Genomic DNA, 19923 nt, shown 5'->3' with positions numbered 1-19923 from the left:
CGGCGGCTTTCCTTGCCCCTCTCCTGTGCCGGGACACTCGGGACTGCTCGGCGCCGAGAGAGGCTTCATCGCGGCCGAGCAGAGTTTTGTACCTGCCCGCGTCTCCCGCAGGACGCCGAGCGAGGCTGTGGCCCGGTGCGGTGTGGGGTTCGATCGTGGCCGTTCCCTGCCGCAGTAGCGGAGGAACGACGCGGGGCCTCACGTGTGCCCCACCACCCTCCCGCCTGGCAGGGCGTCCCTTGTGGCTCGGATCTCCGAAGGGAGAGGTCATTGTGGTTATTGCGGGGAAATTCTTTACTGTGAGGGTGGTTAGGAACTGGAACAGGTTGCCCAGAGAAGCTGTGGATGCCTCATCCCTGGAAGTGCTCCAGGAACTTTTGGAACAAGATGATCTTTAAGATCCCTTCCAACTCAAACCATTTTATGATTCTATGAATAGTGGCCTCCCCAGCAGAACTTGCTTCTTCTCCAGTGTCATATGCTGTCCTGTAACCAGTCTGATATGCTTTAAACTAAGTCAGACTTAACTGAAAGTGGCAGCTGTCCTCTGAGACTGGGTATGAGAAGTGACTAAAGAGATAATACTGCAATCTGTGCAGGTTTGGGGATCGTTGTTTTGGCTTTGAGTATCATTACTTGTCTGTTATTCACCAGTTGCGGTACATAAGATGTGCTGAACAGAAGTGACAATTTCTGGAAAAAGCTGTCCAGACTGTGCCCTTGCTCTGAGGGACTGATTAGCTTCACTTCAGGACCTAAGCATATACAAGGAAGTGTGGCAGGGATCCTCAAGAGTCCTGAAATACAGCGCTGGTTGTGGCCTGCAGGTCAGTGGGGGTGATATCTTGGGGGCCAAGGTGGGCTCCCTTGTACTGCACAGGCTCACTCTTGAAATCTGGGCCAGCTGCAGGAGCAGTAGAAAAGCACAGTGTGTCTCAGTGATGTGATGTGCCACTTCAAAGAAGTTGTGTGTGCCTAGCAGGAGCAGTTCCTCATATTGAGATCCAAATTTAGTCCCCCTCTGCTGTCTGCCTGGATGTTATGGAGGCTATATTGTGAGGCAGTTAATAACTTGTGCATTTCCCTCTGGATTTCCACCTCCATAGCAATAACTGCCCACCTCACCCACAATAACCACTGCTGTTCATTAGTCACTTCTTTTCTCCCACATCTCTGTATATCCAATGCAAGTAATTTCCCTGTATCTCCCCCAAGAGGAGTGTGTGTAGGTGTGCCACCTCTTCTCCAAGAGCAGTGAGAGAAAAATTAGACATAACTGACCTCCTGACCTCCCACCCTTCAGTGTGCAAACTCCATCCCTTCTCTTCTTGCTGTCTCTGCCTTTGTAGTCACCCAAGGACACAGCACAACTTGTGCTTTCTCCATACCCATTACAATTTGCAATTTGCCTTTTTTTTTTTTTCATAGATCCATAGAATGGTTTCAGATATAATGGACTTTAAAGATAATCTAGTTCCAACACCCCTGCCAGGGGCAGGGACACCTTCCACTATCTTTAGTTGCTCAAAGCCCCATCCAACCTGGCCTTGAACACTTCGGGGATGGGGTATCCAGAGCTTCTCTCATCACAGTAAAGTATGCCATCCTAACGTGGAACACAAGCCTACAGTTTGTAAAAGAACCGCAGCCCGCATGGGGATCCCGAGAGCTGTCCCAGATCGGGTTGCTGCAGGTGCCGAGCCCGGCTCTCTCCTGCCCGCACTCCCGCTGCTCTCCCCGCGCCCCGCAGGCGCTCCCGGCTCCCAGCACCGCGCCTCGGCATGGGGCAGCTCTGCCCAGCGTTTCTGGCTTTCTGGCTGCTTAATGGAGCAACAGCAGCTGAACTTGTCCCCAGCTTTTTCCCAGGAAACTTGTGAGTCCCCGAAGCCTGGCCAAGTGCTGGTTCACATAGTTTTTAAAACTGACCAAAGTAGTTAGCCGGGTCCTTTTTTTTTTTTTTTTCTCCCCCCAATCTGATATTTTTTTGAGGTAGCCCGGTTAAAAGTGTTAGTAGTGATGTCTGATAGTCAAATGGCTAAAAGGAGCTAGAAGATGGCCTGAAACAACACCAAGAGAAATCCCAGAAGAAAACCAGGAAATTTCACCAGCAGGATCTGAATTATTTTTTTTAAGATATCTGTAGGGATTCAGAAAGGAAAAAAAAAAACCCAAAACACAAAACCAGAAGTAAAAATGTCTAACATTTTACTTACAATCCCCAATTCAAGTGTTGCCTTTTGGATTAGCAAGATAAAAAGACTAGAAATCAAAGGTTCTGAACTAGGAAAAAAAAAAAAAACTATTGGAAAATAGTTGCAGGGAAAGGAATGTCAGGAAAACAGGAAACCTTTGGCTTGATTGTAATTTCCTATTGAAACAGTTGGAACTAGGTCTAAAGGAGCTAAAAATAAACCCCAGAAGGAAATCAAAGTTCCCATGCCCTAGTGGAAATCAGTGACCATGATGAGGAGTTAAGACAGAAACTTTTTAAAATAACACACAACTCTACATGCTTCTATTCTGTTTATAGCCAGGAGAGGGGGGAATTACCCATCTAAAGCAATATAATTATCTGTTGTGTGGAAAAAAAAAAAAAAAGTACTGGTTAAGTTAACTTGGCTGTCTAAATGCAGTGCTGGAAAATATAAGAGCAAAGGGTACTTCTGGGCACTACATATGGGCACAGGGCTTATGACAGCTTATAGTTTATTTCTAGACTATAAAGCTAATTTATCAGATCTCTTATAAACCCTTAACATCAAAAGTGGCAACACCTATCTTAGTCAGATCTCTAGAGGCAAATGCTAGGATTGGAGAAAGAAGAAATTCTATCTAGCCTGTTAGAGGACTTGCAAAGATTTTTGTTTAGTGTCTATAAATGCATCTATGAATCCAGCCAGCTACCAGAGGACCAGTCTCTGGACTGACCATTTCATCAATATAATGAATGCAAGTGTTATGTGCCTACAAAGATGTGATTTTTTTCTTTCTGGACCATGACTTTTACCCTTCATTAGAGTAAAATAACTATTAAGAAGGTGATTGTCATCATCCTCATCTGCTCAGGTCTGCATTTAATGGGGAGGTGGGGATTAACAACTGGTGGGTTTTTTTTCTGTTATTTTCTAGCAATTAGAAAGAGACCATTAACAAGGACAGTTGGCAACCATGTAAAAATTCAAAACTGGAAATTCTGTTGAAACTGGTATTGAAAAAGTTTGGATGCGATAACAATTATTATAAATAAGATGCTGGCTAGTACAGATGTTGGTATCTCCTTTCACAATTTGGGACACCTTTAGAAAAAGTTGGGAAGCAAAGCTGTAATTTTACACCTAATTTATTGAACGGAGGCAGTCCATTTAGATTCTGAAAAGCAGTTACTATCTGATTATAAACCTGATTGCCAGCTTTTGTTGTAGTGAGTGTTGCATAGTACCTGAGTGTTTCTGACAAGAAGAAGACTGTAAAGGAGGAAACCAGAAATATACATTATGTGAGTCATTAGGATACAGGTATAGATGAAACCCTGAAGGAGAAGCAGGGATGAAAGAGCTTTTGCCATGTGTGCAATATAGTGCACTATATCTTAATGAGTTGGAAATAACTTCTTATTAGGAGTCTCTCCCATTTCAAAGATGGAGCATGTCTTGGACTGGTCATCACAGGTCAGGCTGTTAGGGGTGAGGTCCTCCAAAGGTGACAGAAACCTATTAGCCAGAAAGAAGTGGTTGCCCTGGAATATTTGGACTCTAGCAAACCAAACCATTCTTTCTATCACTAAAAAATGATGCATTGAATACTTTATTAAATCTAATTCTTCACCCTCATTTTGAAAGTGCAATATTAGGAGGTAGGTCACAAGAACTCTGAAAAGACTATTTTGCATGCAGGTCAAGATCAGCAGCAATTTAAAGTAGCAGTCATGGAGTGCCATTTATGAGCTATGTTTGAAGGCTATTGGATGATGTTCATTCCTCAGATCATGTTTTTTCTAGGCAGAATACTCTGATATATGCTGCAAAAGGTGTAAAGTTGCACTAATCAAAATAAACACAAAGAGATACAACCTACTTCTAAAATATCCATTTTCTTTCTGCAGGTGACATAACAGGAGAGATCGGGGCAAACTATTTCTTTTGATATAAAGGAAATAATCTGTACAAAATTCTCTCTCCTCTAGAGGCTGGCAGACATGCAGGGGTTCTTTTGTGCATTTGTCAATATTGCAAAACAATTTCAGAAGTTGGGAAAGAAAAATAAAACATCTCAGTGGTAGAGTGTTTGAGTACTTTTGCTTAAAAGTTGTTGCAACTTCCACTGTGTCAGAGTATTCACATTTCAAAAGCTCTTTCCTATCAGATATGGGTGCTAGTGCTTACATTGGAACTCAAACATTGTGAGTTGAAGGTGACTTTGCATAGCAAAAGACTAAATTCTCTGGCACTGCTGGCCAGGAATTAGTAATGATTACACCAGTTTTAAATAACTTCTACATGTATGAAAGTTTCTGGTCACGACAGGTCCTTTACACCTTCTGTTCTTTGAGCATGGCTGCCACAGTCCTAGCATGCTAAGGAAACAAAACTTAGGTAACAGTTGTCTGTTGGTTTTGGTGGTTTATTTGGTTGGCTTGAGGTTTATTGTTTTTTTTTCAATTGCACTCTCCCTGCTACTTTTGAAGCCATTGTCTGATTTTTATCTTATATTACATGACAGCATGAATATTAAAGATACCAAGTTTTTGCATGTTTTGTAAAACAGCATTTGAACAAAACCTAGTAACGTCCCAGAGAGGGATATGTGTTCACTTAGCTTTTGTCCAAGGGACAGTGTCTTGGTTTGAAAAGACAGGTGTCTACTAAGGAAGGCAGGAGCTTCTCTTGAAATGGAAAATGTAAACCCTCTCCCTCCGAACTATTATAATTTTGAAATTAAGGGACTCTCGGGCAAAGATATGGGAATAGGAATAACAATTCTTTACTAGGAAAATTAAAATAAAAATGCAGTAATACAAAAAAACCACTGACAGATTCAGAATACCACCTGACACCCTGTTAGTCAGGGCGTTGGTAGCACTCCCATTCAATGGTGGCTGCAGCCCTCCTGCAGTGACAGGTGTGGTTCTGTTGAAGCAGTGATCCTGTCAAAGGCTGGAGTTTTCCTCTGCAGGTCCAGTGCTGGTGTAGATGGGCCTGATCTTCCTCTGGGAATCCAGTGGAAAAAAGCTCTCCTGGTGTTCCAAATCTCAGATTTCATCCAGGTAGGAATGCTTTGCTCCTCCCCCTGGGCAGAGCATCTCACAATGGGATGATGTGATTTTACCAGTCATGCTGTGAGACTCAGTGGACCACTGACAGAAGGTATCTCCCTGGACTGAGGATGGGATAAACTACACATGAAGTTAAGACTTAACTGCAGTCCAGCCCATCAGGTAGGGGGGACTAAACAGAGGAAGGTTTATGGTTGTGAAGGGAGCTGACTCGTGGCTTTCAGTGGCTAGAATACAAACTTGGAGGAAATCTGGTTTCATCAGTTCTGTAGTTCTTGGAAAAATTTATTCAAACTTATGATCCTTGATGATTGGAAAGACTGCAGTGTTCTGGCTTTGTATAACACAGAGTATCAATGCTGATATACTGCTAACAACACAAAAGCAGAACATAGGCTCATGAAAAGCTCCTTCCCTTAAATACATAAGTATATAAAGTCCAGATTTCATCTGTGAGATACAGAGTTGTGCAAATGCAATGGGCATTCATGGAACTATCATCTTCATAGGAAGAAGATTTTGTTGAAGGGACAGCTAGCTGTTCCATTATCACTATACTAGAAATATATTAGAGGATCCTGATATTTGACTGTTTAGGTGAAAGTAGCAAAACATCTCTAGTATCAACATGTTACACTAGAGTATTAAACTGTACAGAACTGGGGTTTTGACTACTCAAACTTAAATATCTAGTTTTGGAGGCCTTTTTCATAAAGTAAATAGCTGCCAATTAAGTAAAAATTTGTTATTCACGATGAACAGGAATACTGCCTGAGAGAATTATCCAAATGCTTTCTGAAATCTGTCAGGCTTGATGACAGCTAATAGAAGGAGGGAATAAAGTTCTGCAGCATTTAAATGTCTACAGTACTCCTCTAAAAGTTCAGTTAAACTTAGTTACTACAGTCCCCTTGCATCTGGATGGAAACATTTTAAATGTTCTTTCTTTAAAGTGGAAATGCCAAGAATTGGGCACAATAATCACAGCCTGGAATGCAGCAGAACCTAACCTCTGCCTAACTACTCCTGCTCTTTTCTAACCTTGTCCTTCATGCATATTCAAAGAACAGAAGTCACATGCTTCAAAGTCAAGCCTTTGCAAGATCATGGCTTTTCCTGTGCACAGAACATGCCCTTCCTGCCTGGTGTGCCTGCACAAGAAGCTTATCTAGAGAAGCCATTATTATCTTGGTTAACACCACTCCCTCCTGTCATTTAATATTTTAGTGATGTCTTGCTCTATTATTTTTAATCTCGCCTTGAGTTAAAGATCTAAAAATTAATGGAAAAGCAAACAAATTATACAAAGAAAAGATATCTCAAAGTTTTTCAATATGCAGAATTGTGTTTAGAATTAATGAAATTTAGAAATCAAAGCACATTAATCAATATATCGTCAGATCTTAGAAAGCTAAAATGTACTGTGTTATAGTAAACTAAATAATTGTAATACTACATATTAGATAACATTGCTAATCTTCAGATCTTACTTACAGAGATGGTAGAGTATTAGAAATGCTTTGGGGCAGACCACATAAGCTGGCAGACGACCCTGAGTCCCTCACTGATGCCCTGCTGACTGTGTTCCCACTGCCCTTGTGCTTAACATTAACTGTTCGTCATTATTTTAAACATTAGGGTTATGTTATTTATGTGACAGGTCTGTAAATTTTGACAATTCTTGGAATTTTAAAACAAGTCTCAAATAATGAAATATTTCCAATATTAAAAACTCCAGTTGTTCCAATCAGACTCTTAGCTCACAGAAGTGATCCTCAATCCAAAACAGAGCACCAGCAACTGTTTAAAAATGTCCAAGCAAAGAGACACTGGAAAGAGTCTTATATGATACTACAGCAGACGTCTTTTGAAAAGTCCAAGAATTCTCTATCTCATTAATGCAAACAAACTTTTAGGAGAAACTTGGGACTTTTTCAATGATAGTAATTCAATCCTCAGCAAGAGTTGCTATGGCACCTCATCAATTTCCCCTGGCTGTTGTTGGCCTTGCTGTGAGTTTGTGCATGGGACTGAGCCAAACGTGTTCTCTTGAGCTCATTTGGCTTTGCTGTAGGAGCCGAAGGGACATGACCATCCTGACAGAGCGCAGAAGAAATGAGGATGCCTGAGCCCTGCTGGCCTCAGGCGTGCTGATGGTTCGGTCTCGATGCCAGCACTGCAGCTGAAGGCGTAGGCTGTGAAATCGGGGAGAAGCAGCTTCGGGCAGGAGCTCGGGCTGAAGAGTTGCATCACTTTGAGCTTCAGTGTGGAAAGAGGAACTATGAGACACATCGTTGCTGGTTGCACAACTGAGGCTTGAGTAAAAGGTTTGGAGTCGCTGCCGTGATGAATACGGTCCCCACCTGGATTTTATTTCCTTAGTGCTCACAGAATTACCCCCTTACCCTGCAGTTTCTCTGTACAGCCAGAGTAGCTGGCTGATATTTTACCTACAAACAGCAGAAGTACAGTTTCCTACGCCAGTTACTGTTGCCGAGCGGCGCCGCGGATCCTACAGCGGGCCCCTACGTGCCCTGCTCCGCCGGCCGCTCTCCATGCCCGGCCGGGGCCCGGGGAGCGCGGCCGGCGCGGCCCCGCCCGGCGCGCCTCGGAGGTGCGCGGGGCAGCGCCGCCGTGACGTCGCGACGCGGTTGCCATGGGGACGCCTGGGGTCGTACCTGACGGCTGTCGTGAAGCAGCGGGAGGAAAGTGAGGGAGGAAGAAGGGGGAGCGCAGGCCCAGCCCGGCCCCCCGGCCCGCGGGGAGTTGGCTCCGCGCCGCGCCCCTCCGCCCTCGCCGCATCGCGCTCGGAGGCCGGAGGACGAGGAGGTGGCGGCGGCGGCGGCGCTGCCGCCTCTGGCTATGTAGGGGCCCCAGAGCGGGCAGATCCGGAGGCCGCTGTCCGCCTCTGGAGCTCGGCGCGGGGCCGGACCCGGGGCCGGGCCCGGCGGGATGTTTTCCAAGAAGCCGCACGGGGACGTGCGGAAATCCACGCAGAAGGTGCTGGACACCCGCAAGGACCCACTGACCCGGCTCAAGCACCTCCGCGTCCTTATCGGTGAGGCGGCCGGGAGGGGCGAAGGGAGCGGGTCAGCGGGGGCCGCGGGTCCCGGCGTGGGAAAGACGGGGAATTGGGAGGGAGCAGCTGGGGCGGGAGGCGGACCCGGGGCTCGGCCCCGGCGACAGAGCCCACCCGGCGAGCGGGGGAAAACCCGCGCCCGGCGTGGCGGGCCCGGCGGGGCGAGGCTGCAGCGATGTGCCGGGGGCTGCGGGACCCCGCGGGCGCGGCGCGGGATGCTTCGCCCGGCGCTTTTGTACCGACACAGGCACGGACGCTTGCGTCTGATTGTGGCATTGCTTTGGGAACTGTGGAAGGAGGCGAAAAAGTGGTGTTCTTCCCGTGTGAATTATTCTCTAGAATACACAAAGTGCTAAGTTGCTGCGCATGAATAAAAGTGGTTGGCGAGCCCAAATGGTGCCTATAACTCCTGAACCCATTTCCCTACGTTCTTACGGTACCAATTTATATTTGTGTACATTTTCAAGGTAAGAGCTACAGTACTAATTGCTCACTAGCGTAGATGTGAAGGAGCTTCTATACAGCCAGATTTAAAACACTTTTGGTTTGCTGGTTGGTAAAGGAGGACACACAAGCCCTGAAGGGCTGCTGCAGTTCCATGTGAGCTGCCATTTAACCTGACCAGTGAATTAGAAATTGTGATTATACGGCATAATTGCCTAATGAAAAAAAAAACAAGGGGAAGCAAAAACAAACCTGGTTAACCATTCCGAGGTATCTGTTAGTTGCATGTGTTTGTAAAAATCTAAGTCATTGTCATCAAGCTGTCCTTGAAAAAAGAAGCTTGCTCTGGAGTATCTTTTGCACGCTCCAGTCCAGGGAATGCGTGTGTTGCTTCTGACAGTTTATCAACACGTGAACAGGGCTGGGTCAAGGGCAACTGCATTCCATGTTTAGCACAGAGTGCTGAATGGATTATTTTGGGTTCTGCCCACAGTCTGGTGGTATTTATGTATCTTGTCCTCCAAAGCTGGATTCTTTCTTTTCAAAGGAAAACGGCTATTGCTCCCTTATTTTGTATTGGTGTTTAAAGGAACAGGTGTTCCCATGTTGCACCATCTGCTGCTTCATGAGTTATTTTCTGCAACATAGTAATTATCTAGACTTGAAATTGAGAATAGTTGTGTAGCTGTCCAAGCGACTTCAGAAGTCAGATGCATCCCCTTGCCTCACTCAGAATGTACCACTCTTCCTAACTAGCTGTACTGGGCCAGCTGTGCCTTGCTCCGTGTTGGTTTTTAGCTCAGTTGAAACATAAGAGGTAAAAAACATTCTAAAGAAACTAAATACCTCTCTGAATTCAGATTTCCTGGCTAAAGTATGTTGAATATTTCTAGTTTTGCTTTAGTCTACAAAACACTCTGGTTTTGATCTGTTCTAGATTTTGCATTTATGTTGCTTGCAATTTATTTACAATGGCTTTTTTTCTTCAGCTTTCTTAATAATTGAATTACTTCTGTAAGTTGCAAGGCATAAGCTATGTCAAGCAGACATTCTTATCTAATCTAAGGTTTCCGTTTACTGGCTGTAGGACAGGTTAAATTATCTGAGGATGTTTTCATGTCGCCATCTCCCCCCCCATTGTGTGTATCTCAGCTGTTGAAGCACAGCTCCCACACATCCTTTCTCCAAGTTTGGGAGAACACAGTATGTGAGTGACTGTGTAATTAGGGAAAGGTGTAACAATGCTCTTCAGCTTGTCTTTTTTGGATACATCCACAAGATTTTGTCATTATGTAGATATTCTTAGGTGCATGAGATACAAAAACAAGAGCAGAAGAGTAAGGTATTTCCATACATTTTCCCACTGTAGAGCATGAGAAGTGACCATTCCCCTAGAATAAAAATTGCCATATTTCCCATGTGTCCAGGGGAGCTGTGTTAGCTATTGCCAACAGACTGTCCGAGGGGATAGGGCAGGAAATCTCAGGTCAGCTGTGTTCAGCATCTTCCCGAAGGAAACAGTTTTTGTTTATTGACCTTAGCCTCTGCACACAGGAGACTGGAAGACTATCCGGAAGAGAATTTTCTGCAGTTTCACGTCCAGGAGAAGGGAGAGAATATTCTCTTGTTCTTTAATTTAGAATACTTTCAGTAGGCCTTCAAAGTGTATTGGACCAGAGTTTGTTTTTTCGGGTTTTTTTGCTGTACATTTTAGTCTTTGGTCAACAACAATAAACAGGTATGACCTTAGTTTCATGGTTAAGACTTGAGAGGAGGAAAGGGAGTATTAGTTCATTTTCCTGCTATTTTACCAAGGCATCCAAAGCAGCAGTTTTCCAGTAAGCCAAAATAACAGAAGAGTCATGAATAGAGATACCTGCTTGTGAAGTATGGACTGCTGGCTGTCGGCTAGCCAAAGAGAAATATCAAAAACTTAATTATGGTACAAGACTGAGAGTTGCATCCTCCAAGTCAGTAGTGTAAGTCAGGCACCATGTAGTCTAAAAATATTTGAATTATTATAATGCCACTTTTGATAAGGATCAGAAGATACTGAACAATATCAACCACCTAATATGAAGCTAAATGGATCAATAGCATAAAGGTCTGTGACTGTTATTTTTAACAAATTAAGAGTAGTGTTCATTAGATGGAACCTTTAAATGTCTTTTACAAAATAACTTAGAGTGCAGTGATTTGTATTCTTTTAGCAAAGTATCCTGTCATTGGTGACAACTCAGGTTAAATTTAGTAAAAAATGCAAATGAGTCTGCATAAGGATATATAGAAAATTTTGTGTCTTTTGTGAAGCAGTGACATACCATTTTATCAAATACCACTGCAGCTTTAGGAGTCTGATTGCTATAGTCATTGTATAGAAGATTTAGATATGGGAATGACTCAGATGAGAGTGAAACTTTAATATGAAAAGACACTGGAAGCTTTAAAATTCCTTTGTATAGGGACAGAGGGTGAAAAGTACGTAAACATATATGAGAAAGTCTAGGAAATAACATCTATTAAGGCCTACCAAATCTGAAGTTACAATAAATGATTTTTGTTTTGGAAAGCTCTTGAATGCTAGGCTAGTGATCAGTTATAGGGAATGCTGGAGGGAAATGCATTTCTTGTGGTTTGGGTTTTGGGGTTTTTTTTCTGGGTTTGTTTTTTTTTTTTTTTTTTTTTCTGAAACTCTTTACTAGATAACTGCTCTTTGCCACTTCAGGCCAGTGTCCTGTGTTTCGTTCTCTGATCTGCTTCAGTTTGGCTCCATTCAGCCTTTTTTTGTAATTTGGGAACCAGAGAAAATTCTGTGAAATTCAGGTGACCAAATCAGAATTGGCTAAATTATTTTTAAATACAATATGTGACACATGTATGCATGTCACAGGTATAAGGTTTTTTTAGTAGAAGTTAAAGCCTTTAGGAGACCTCTGAGTAGCAAGAAATATTATTCTTGCTTAGAAATGCTAAGAAGAATTGTAAATATTGAAGTCTCATATCTTGGAACTTAGCAGCATGTGAGCAAAGGTAATCTGCCTTTCACTGTTATGGTGCTGCAGTATATTTCTTAAAGCAGATGTAACTATCTGAAGTATCTGGTTTCACAGATTTTATTCTTTTGAGATGTATTCTTTTCTTCCCATAGGAAGTGTTTACCCCACCCTGCTCCATTTGGTTTTTTCTTCTCAGTTCTGGGAAGTGCCTGAGAGTCTCATACAGCTCCCTGGTGCTGATTTGGTCAATGTCTGAGTTTTTAGCAAACTGCTCTGCTGTCTTGTCTTGCTGTATGCTGGAGGTGCTGTGAGAGCTGTGTTTGCTGTGTGTGACTGCATAGTTGGAGCATTGAACCTTGAGTGGGAATGTTGAGCGGGATTCCCTTGGGGTCTGTGTGGCAGCAGCGGGGCCTTGCTGGCAGGAAGGCTGCACTGCTGCGGTGTGATCACTGAGGCTTCTCGAGCTGGGAAGGGAGGCACACTGTGTACCTTACAGGGTTAGCTATTGCCTGTACAATGATTTTCCAGAAAAAATATTTATATATATATATTTTTAGCAATCCCCAGTCAAATAGCAGCTAATTGCAATTTTTAGGGTCATTAAAGTGGAAAAAATATTGGATTATTCTTATATATATTCATTGTTTCATCAGACTTCAACATCAAACTAAAATTCTGTGATTTTTAAATGATAATTTATAAAAGTTTGTGCTAGTAATCTTTCAAGCTTCAGATCTTGGTTTATATGTCCTTTTGCTAAAACAGTGCTTTAAGCATTCTATAAATGATTAAGACAGCTAGGTACATTACCCTTCATAAGGTCATACGTTAACAATATTGACTTTTCATTTTGATATTAGATGTGTTGGTGTTTGACTAAACTTGTAGAATTTGAAGGTTCAGTCTGAATTTGTAAATGTATGTATTTTTTTTAAAAAGCTAAAACCTCTAATTATTTAATCATTTCTGTAAAATTCTACTGTGTGCAAGTAAATCAAATGAATCTATGGGTTTAAAATTTTCTTATAGAGCTGAATTCTTAAGATACTTGCTTTCTTGTTGTGTTGGGGTTTTTTCCCTTTTCTTTTTTCACTTTTTTTGTTGAGTAGAAATTACCGGTTTGTCATCTGTTAATCCAGAGTGAAGAAAAAAGGAAATATGTTGTTTCTCATGAATTATTTTATTTGCATCTGGTATTTAAAACTATACTTCTTTTATCTCTGGAACCATGGAGAGAATACTTGCAAAATGCAAGAGGACAGAGTATCTAAAGTGTGGGATGTTTATGTTATTTTGTTTTGTTATTCTTGGTGGTTAGTTAGCGCTGGACATCTCATGTAAATAGTCTTTGAAAGGGAAAAGTCAAAATACATGGGACAGAATGAAATGGACTGCATTGGACATGCATTCTGATATATTGTTTAATATTAAACCATACACTTAAAAAGAGATTGCATTCGTTTAAAGGGATTTTAATTTAAGAAATCTATTCCACTGGCAGTTAGCCCTAATGCTTCAGCTGGATGGCATTCATTGGTGTTGCACATCATCAACTTCAGTCATAAATGAAAAATGTTCTGTCATTGTTAAAGTGACAGCAAATGGGAAGCTACAATAAAAGTAGCTGCCTGGAGTTTCAGTGGATGTGCGAAGATTTTTGGTTTTTTGCAGGAGTTGTAGATTTTTTTTCTTTCTTGGTTAGTCTATCTTCAGAGAACCTGTCACTGCTCATGTAACTCGGGGATCTGGATGTGAATTGCATGGAGGGCTCGGGCTTCATGTTCTGGCACTCTTGACTTAACCCTGAACAAGTTATGTTTTGGTCAGGAGCAGAGGGGGAACATTTACTCTGCTTTAGTATTTTGGCCTATGTTACACTCGACTTGCAGAGTTCAGCAGTGGCCAGGGCTGCTGAATTGCAAGGCTGAGGGCTGGAGCCAGATCAAAGCCCCAGGCTAGACAAAAGGGAGGCTCTGACCCCTTGTTGCAAAGGAAAGGTCTGTGTGGGTTTAGCTTTGACAGTTCGGAATGAAAATACGTGCATTACTATGGAAGTGTCTGAAGTTGCTTAAATAAAAACTTAAGTCCTGGAACTCGTGTGAATTGTTGTGGAAGTATTTTTCAAGAGTTTTCTAGTGCAACTCAGAATCTGCAAGCGCCGTTAGAGAATTCCCTTGGAAAGCTGGCGCTGCTTCTGCTCATTCCTGTCGGGCACTGGTGTTGTACCAGTCTGTATGTAGATGATGTTCATTGGTTCTGTTAACCTGCTTATTCATTTGTGATTTTTTTTCATTTGTATCTAAAAGATTGTGATCAGGAGTTCAGACTTGTCTGATGCAAAATAGAAGTCCATTAGAAGATTTCTTTAAGTTATATTCCTTTTTCAGTACAAAAACTTTCAAGAATATTTTCTTTGACAAAATTACCTTTTTTAAAAAATGGTTTTGCTAAATAGCTGTTGGTTAGATCTGAAACAGTAAGGGCTAATGTAAAGCCTTTGTGTAATAGATTTGCTTTTGTGGTCTGTTATCAGGGCTCTTTCACTTTGACAGTCTGTTAACTATGCCAGAGCCACCAGTTAGTTCCCGAGGTTTTCCACTTAACCTTTCTCAATTACATGCTTTTGTATTCGGGACAGTCCCTATGTAACCAAATCTCTCTACTGTTTTGCTCTAAAGAAACCCTTAAATATTTCAGCATGGAGAATTAAGAATTAATAAGTTTAATTATCCATTGAGAACATGGAAACCTTTGCTTTCTGGTGGCACCAGTTTGTTACAGGAGTTGATACTGTCCGTGTCAGTCCATAGCAGGCCTCTGCTTTACAGAAATAGATCCTGAATTCTGGACGTCTTCCAGGTCATTGTTTGCTGCAGTTGTCAGTTTGGGTTTTGGTAAGGGCGAGAGAAAGTGACTTAAAAGCCAGCAAGTCTTGGAATTAGACAGGATAATGTTTTCATTATACTAAGTGCTCTGACAATTTTACATATAAGCATAGTATTCCATTCTAAAACTCTTAAAATAGAACATAAAGTTAGCCACAACTTAATCTGGAATGATACAACTGTTTTCTTGAATTTCTGCAATGCAGTGTGAACTGATGAAAGTTCTTTTCAGAACAGTTTAAATATATGTCTAAAATCTGTTTTGGCAGGGTTTCTTTTGTTTTAGGGAGAAATGACGTGTAAGCACAAAGAGACACAATACTGTGTGAAATTAAAATATTGTAAAGCAAGTAAGCTAGTCCTTTTCTGCAAAGGACACAACTTTAAAGGTAAACATTTAAAACATCAAACTTAAAACAAACCCTGCCAAAACAAAACAAAACAAAAGCACCCTTGAACACAGAGTTAGTATGGAGATCCAATTTGTACCAGTTTTTAAATTAGAGAAAATTATTAAGGAAAAACAGCAAAGATCTGTGTTTCTTGCTGTTGTAAAGCATGAAGAAAACTGCATTTTCTTGACAAACAGCTTTCATGAACTGCTGAAAAACTGGATTTTAGCGTACTGAAACTATGCTTTGTACAGTAGAAACTTCAGTTTTTACCTCTCTTTGGAATACAGTAGTATCCAATTTTTCCCTTTCAAATTTTGAGGAACTTTTCCAACTACTTCAAATGGTGCCAGGTCTATTTCTGAATCCTTCCCTCCTCCCAGTCTGGACATAGAAGAAGAAGAACACAAGGAGTACATTAGTTTGTGTTAGTTACATGATCTGTGGTAGAAGAATATAAAGTTAGTTTGTTTAAAATCAAAAAGTAGGAGTGCACTGGAAGTTGTAGAGGAAAGCCTGTTTCTCTTTAATCCCACTTCACATTAAAAAAGGCTATGTCTCTCTTCTTATAAAAGACAAAATACTTAATTAGCCAAAGCAGAGGAGCAGCTTCCTGCAAATTCTCAGTTCAGGGCTGAGAAGGATATGCTGCTTGTAGAGGAAATGACTTTTACCTCTATGCAACATGCATGATACTTTGAGAGAGCATAGAGAAGAGACAGTGAGATGGTGTTGGAGAAAATGGCTATGACATGAGAATTGAGGAGCTGTTTGTTTAGCTGATAGCAAGGACAGAGGTAAACTGAATATTTTAGAGACATTAGGAAATCCTTAATTAAGGAAGGAAGGTACAACAGCAGCATTTAACTGAAAGTTTAATGGTACAGTAATCATGGAGGGCAGATTCTCTCCATGCATTAGTTGTGTGGGTTGTGTTCAGTATAGACAAAGCTGTGAAATGGAGTGATGTGGCCAGATCAAGTCCTCTTAAGGTCTATATAATTATCTTCATGCTGTATCTGCTTTTTTTTGCCCTTCTCCTTCTTGCCGTAATTCATGTCAGGGTATTAATAATGAATTTCAAACTTCTCAACAAATGCAAGGTTCCAAATTTCTACACCAGCAGCGTACTGAATCACTGTAGGTGTCCTTTGATGATGAGCAGATGTTCCCTTTTGCTGTAGGTGGCAAGCCTGTCAGATGAACAACTGTTTTCCCTCCCTTAGGAGGAAAGCTGGTTTTCAGTATTAACAAAAGGAGTCAGTGGGATTTTTAAAAAGTATTATTTTCACTTAATAAAATAATAAAATTCCCATTAAATAAAATGTTATATTTTCTTCCATCTGAAGCAATAGTATTTACTACAGAATACAATTGTTGTTAACTGGTTTCAATTTTAAAAACTTGCTTTTGATTTTGCTATCAAGTGTGGTCTTAGAAAGGAATCAGAGTGAAATGCATTTGCTATAGGAATTGCAAAGTCAAGGAATTTTTTACTCTCCTACTCTTGCAAGCTATAACTGTATTTTGAAGGTATATTTTTAATGTTAATTGGGTGTTAGTGGTAATAATACAGGTCTACTGTATTATTACTGCTCCTTCAAGCATTTTTTGAGGTGTTTGACACATTTTTCTTAAATAAATACAAAACAAACTAACAAAAAATTTAAAAAAGGACAACTTCTGAAATTCCACTTCGCCTTCACTGAAAGGTAGAATGTCTTACCACAGTACCAGTTGTGCATAGGCAGTTATGTGGTAAAATGACAGTCACTGTTCAGCTGGTTATGTAGACAAGCCTTCAGTTTGTTGCCTGAAGAATTTAGGAATAGTGTCTCCAAAAATTACTGACTGTTGTGTTAGGATTGAGTGTTTAAAAGAATACATCAGTTTAGGCATTTGGGATTTTTCTGTCGGTCTGCTTCAGAGCTGACCCATGTCTGAGGAAAGAATGAGGGCCCATTTCAGTAAACGAAACATTTAATATGCCTGCAAAAATGCAGCATTGCTGTGTTTTCATTGGAAGAGACCCTGTTTAACTGCTTCCTATCCCTTCAGTATTTGGAACTAGTATTTTCTGCAGCTTTGCATTGAGTGAGCCATTCCACTGCTGTCTACATGCAATCCCTGTACAGTCCTATAAACATATGGACCACAAGATATCTTCTGTCACCCTTCTTTCTCCTGAAAGCCTCAATCCTTGCCTTTTTTTTTCTTTCATCCTTCCATCTCAAACTCTTGATTTTTCTTCTAATATTTTCTTGTCCCTAGCCTAGGACTCACTTCGGGCTCTGCCCATGAGTGGAAGTGGTTCTAATGGTTGTGCCTATGCTCTAGTGGCAGCTCTATTTTGTGTGCAATTCCCTGATTAACTAAAAATCATTGTTCAGCTTGTTTGAAGTGGAATTGGTTTTTGTTGTCCTTTAACATTTGCATTTCTCAACTGTAGCAGTTCAGCTGCTGATCTGTAGGTGGTGTGGCAATTTCTGCAAACCCGGGGTTTGGTAAGCCTGTGGATGGTCAGGCACATGCTTGCTGTTCTGGACCACTGTTTATTCCAGCTGAGCTGCCTTCCTTAAGAGTTGATCTTGGATGCTGATATAGCACTATCTGCTCCAAGAGCACCCTGGCTCTACTACACTCATTATGCAAGATGTTGGCAGAATGCTGTGCTACGGCAAAAGTTAAATCTGTGTTGGAAACTTTTTCAGCAACATTTGTGTCAAAACTGAGTTAATAGTCCTCTAGAGCTATATAAGAAAACATAACTGAAAATATGCCATGCTTTTGGCCATCCTTTCAGTTCATTGTTCCTGACTTTATGCTCTACCACTTGTATATCCAGTCGTGTGAGATGATTAAGATTGATGTTGTTCTAAAAAGGGTTAAAAACTCTGTGGTCCAATACAGAATTAGAAAGAGCTTTTTAGAAGCATCTACAGTGAAAGAGGGTGTTTCAGTGTATACAGCTGGTGAATGGGTATAAAGGTTTTGTTTGCCTCACCTTCATGTTTTGCTTTTGTTTGCTACACATTAGTATTCTGAAAGAGGAGCATTTTGTCATTTAAAATGCTGTCTTCCTGTTCCTCTGTGCTTCCATGGTATTGTTTTGTCCACCAAGTTTCTCAAGTCTTATGTGGTTGAATAACAGGACAGGGAGTGTCTGGACAGTTTGTACTAATGCTTGATTGTTTAAAGTGATCACTTTAAAATTAATCTGGATAAATCACTGTGTATTTCTTTATCAGGAATTTGCAGAAAACCATCTAGAGGGTTGTGGGAAGAGAGTCTGAAAAGCTTCCTGGGGTACACATGAAAGCACATTCCCTTATACTTAGAGTGATGTTTCTGCCTCAGGGTATCCCTGGGATCCCATCTTTTGATTTCCCTAGACCACACAATCAAAGGAGTGTGAGGGACTGAGCCAGACTAGAAAGTAAAGTGCATATTGGAACTTGGAGGGAATAAGAAGACATCAGTGGGAATCCAGTGCTGCTGTTTGCATCCTCCCAGTTTATCTATCTCCAGAGCAGATGTGTTCCTCACTTAATGTCTTCCTTCCACTTTCTTTAGTAAGCTTAGTTGTGCTTAGTAATTACAGTTGGAGATTGTGATGGTCTTTCTGTTGTAGAGTTTGGGCAGTGTCACGAGCTTTATTTCTATTAAATTAACAGTTGAAACCAGATTCATCTGTACAGTGCCAGTCCTGATGGAGTTAAGGTTCGTGACTGGCTTTTGTTTGCATTACTGTCATGCCAACAATGGGTGTGCAAGAAGATGCTCCTTCCGTGTTCTAATATTCACTAGGTACTTACGGCATGCCATACTGAATTTCTGAATTAGCTCAGAGTAAAGAATGAAAACTTCAATAGTTTCTTTAATTATTTAGTTATTTATTTAAAAAACAATATTTTTTCTTTTAAATATCTTCATTTCTTACTGCTGGATAATGGTATGTAGTGGTTGACTGAATATTTGAAATAAATATAAACAATGTTCTATTCTGTTTTTCAGATAATGCAGAATCAATTGATCTCAAACAGTTTTTTGACCAACATTTTTCACATATATATTATGTGTTCTTTGAAAACTTTGTGACTATTGAAGTGGGCCTTAAACAAAAAGGTAAGCATTTCAGACAGAACTCTTTTTGTCTTGATGGCTTGTGCCTTTGTTATGAAGTAAAGCAGGGTGCTATAAATAAAGCTCTGTGTGGTCACAAATGACAACATTAGCCATGCAGAATATGTCTAAGAACCAACTTGGCAAATGAAGGCAGAGCAATGAGATACGCACTCAGTGAGGTGAGCAAAAAGGGTTTGTTCTCCAATGACTGTGTTTGCCCTTTTGCAAAGTGAGGATTCTTAAGGTGTTATACTTTGTATTCTGCAGAATTATTCTTTAACAAGGTATTGTGTAACTTACCCTCTCCCAGTTGTGGATGCCATAATAGGAAGTTATGCAAATTGTAGCTGTATTTGTGGAGTATAATTTTTATTTGCAGAAGCAGTGCAAAGCTATGGTTGTATAAATGCAGGTTTTCTTTTTACACGTTTAAGGATCTTTGTTTTGATAATGAAAGTGCATCTTCTATTTATATTTAACTATTTAAACTATTTATTTTTGCAACTAGGTCACAAGTCTCAGAGAGAAGAATTAGATTCTATTCTTTTTATTTTTGAGGTAAGATATTTTGAATATTTTTTTGCTTTAAGTCCTGTTATTCTACAGTTGTCTGTAAATACTTTGCATTTAACTGCATTCCTTCTTACTTTTGCATAGAGATTAATTTATGTGCTTTGTTTTAAAAATAAAGATTTCACTTGCGGTTTTGCAAGATGTCTTAACTGGAAAA

General features: G+C 40.8%; 1 protein-coding gene across 3 annotated transcripts in view; it reads left to right on the top strand.

Annotated features, from left to right (window-relative positions):
• Window positions 1-7995: 7995 nt before the first annotated feature.
• The window catches only part of RALGAPA1 (Ral GTPase activating protein catalytic subunit alpha 1), a 129697-nt gene continuing 117769 nt past the window's right edge, over window positions 7996-19923 (top strand). For all 3 annotated transcript variants that reach the window (XM_058807876.1, XM_058807875.1, XM_058807874.1), the window contains exons 1-3: window positions 7996-8330; window positions 19083-19193; window positions 19702-19751. In XM_058807876.1, the coding sequence (XP_058663859.1) occupies window positions 8225-8330; window positions 19083-19193; window positions 19702-19751 (267 nt within the window). In that variant the 5' untranslated portion in view covers window positions 7996-8224. The remainder of the gene's footprint in view (window positions 8331-19082; window positions 19194-19701; window positions 19752-19923) is intronic.

This window comes from Ammospiza caudacuta, chromosome 6 (genome assembly GCF_027887145.1).
Source record: "Ammospiza caudacuta isolate bAmmCau1 chromosome 6, bAmmCau1.pri, whole genome shotgun sequence".
NCBI classification, from domain to species: domain Eukaryota; kingdom Metazoa; phylum Chordata; class Aves; order Passeriformes; family Passerellidae; genus Ammospiza; species Ammospiza caudacuta.
Note: the sequence above shows the minus strand (reverse complement) of the source record. Positions and strands in the feature narration are given on the sequence as shown.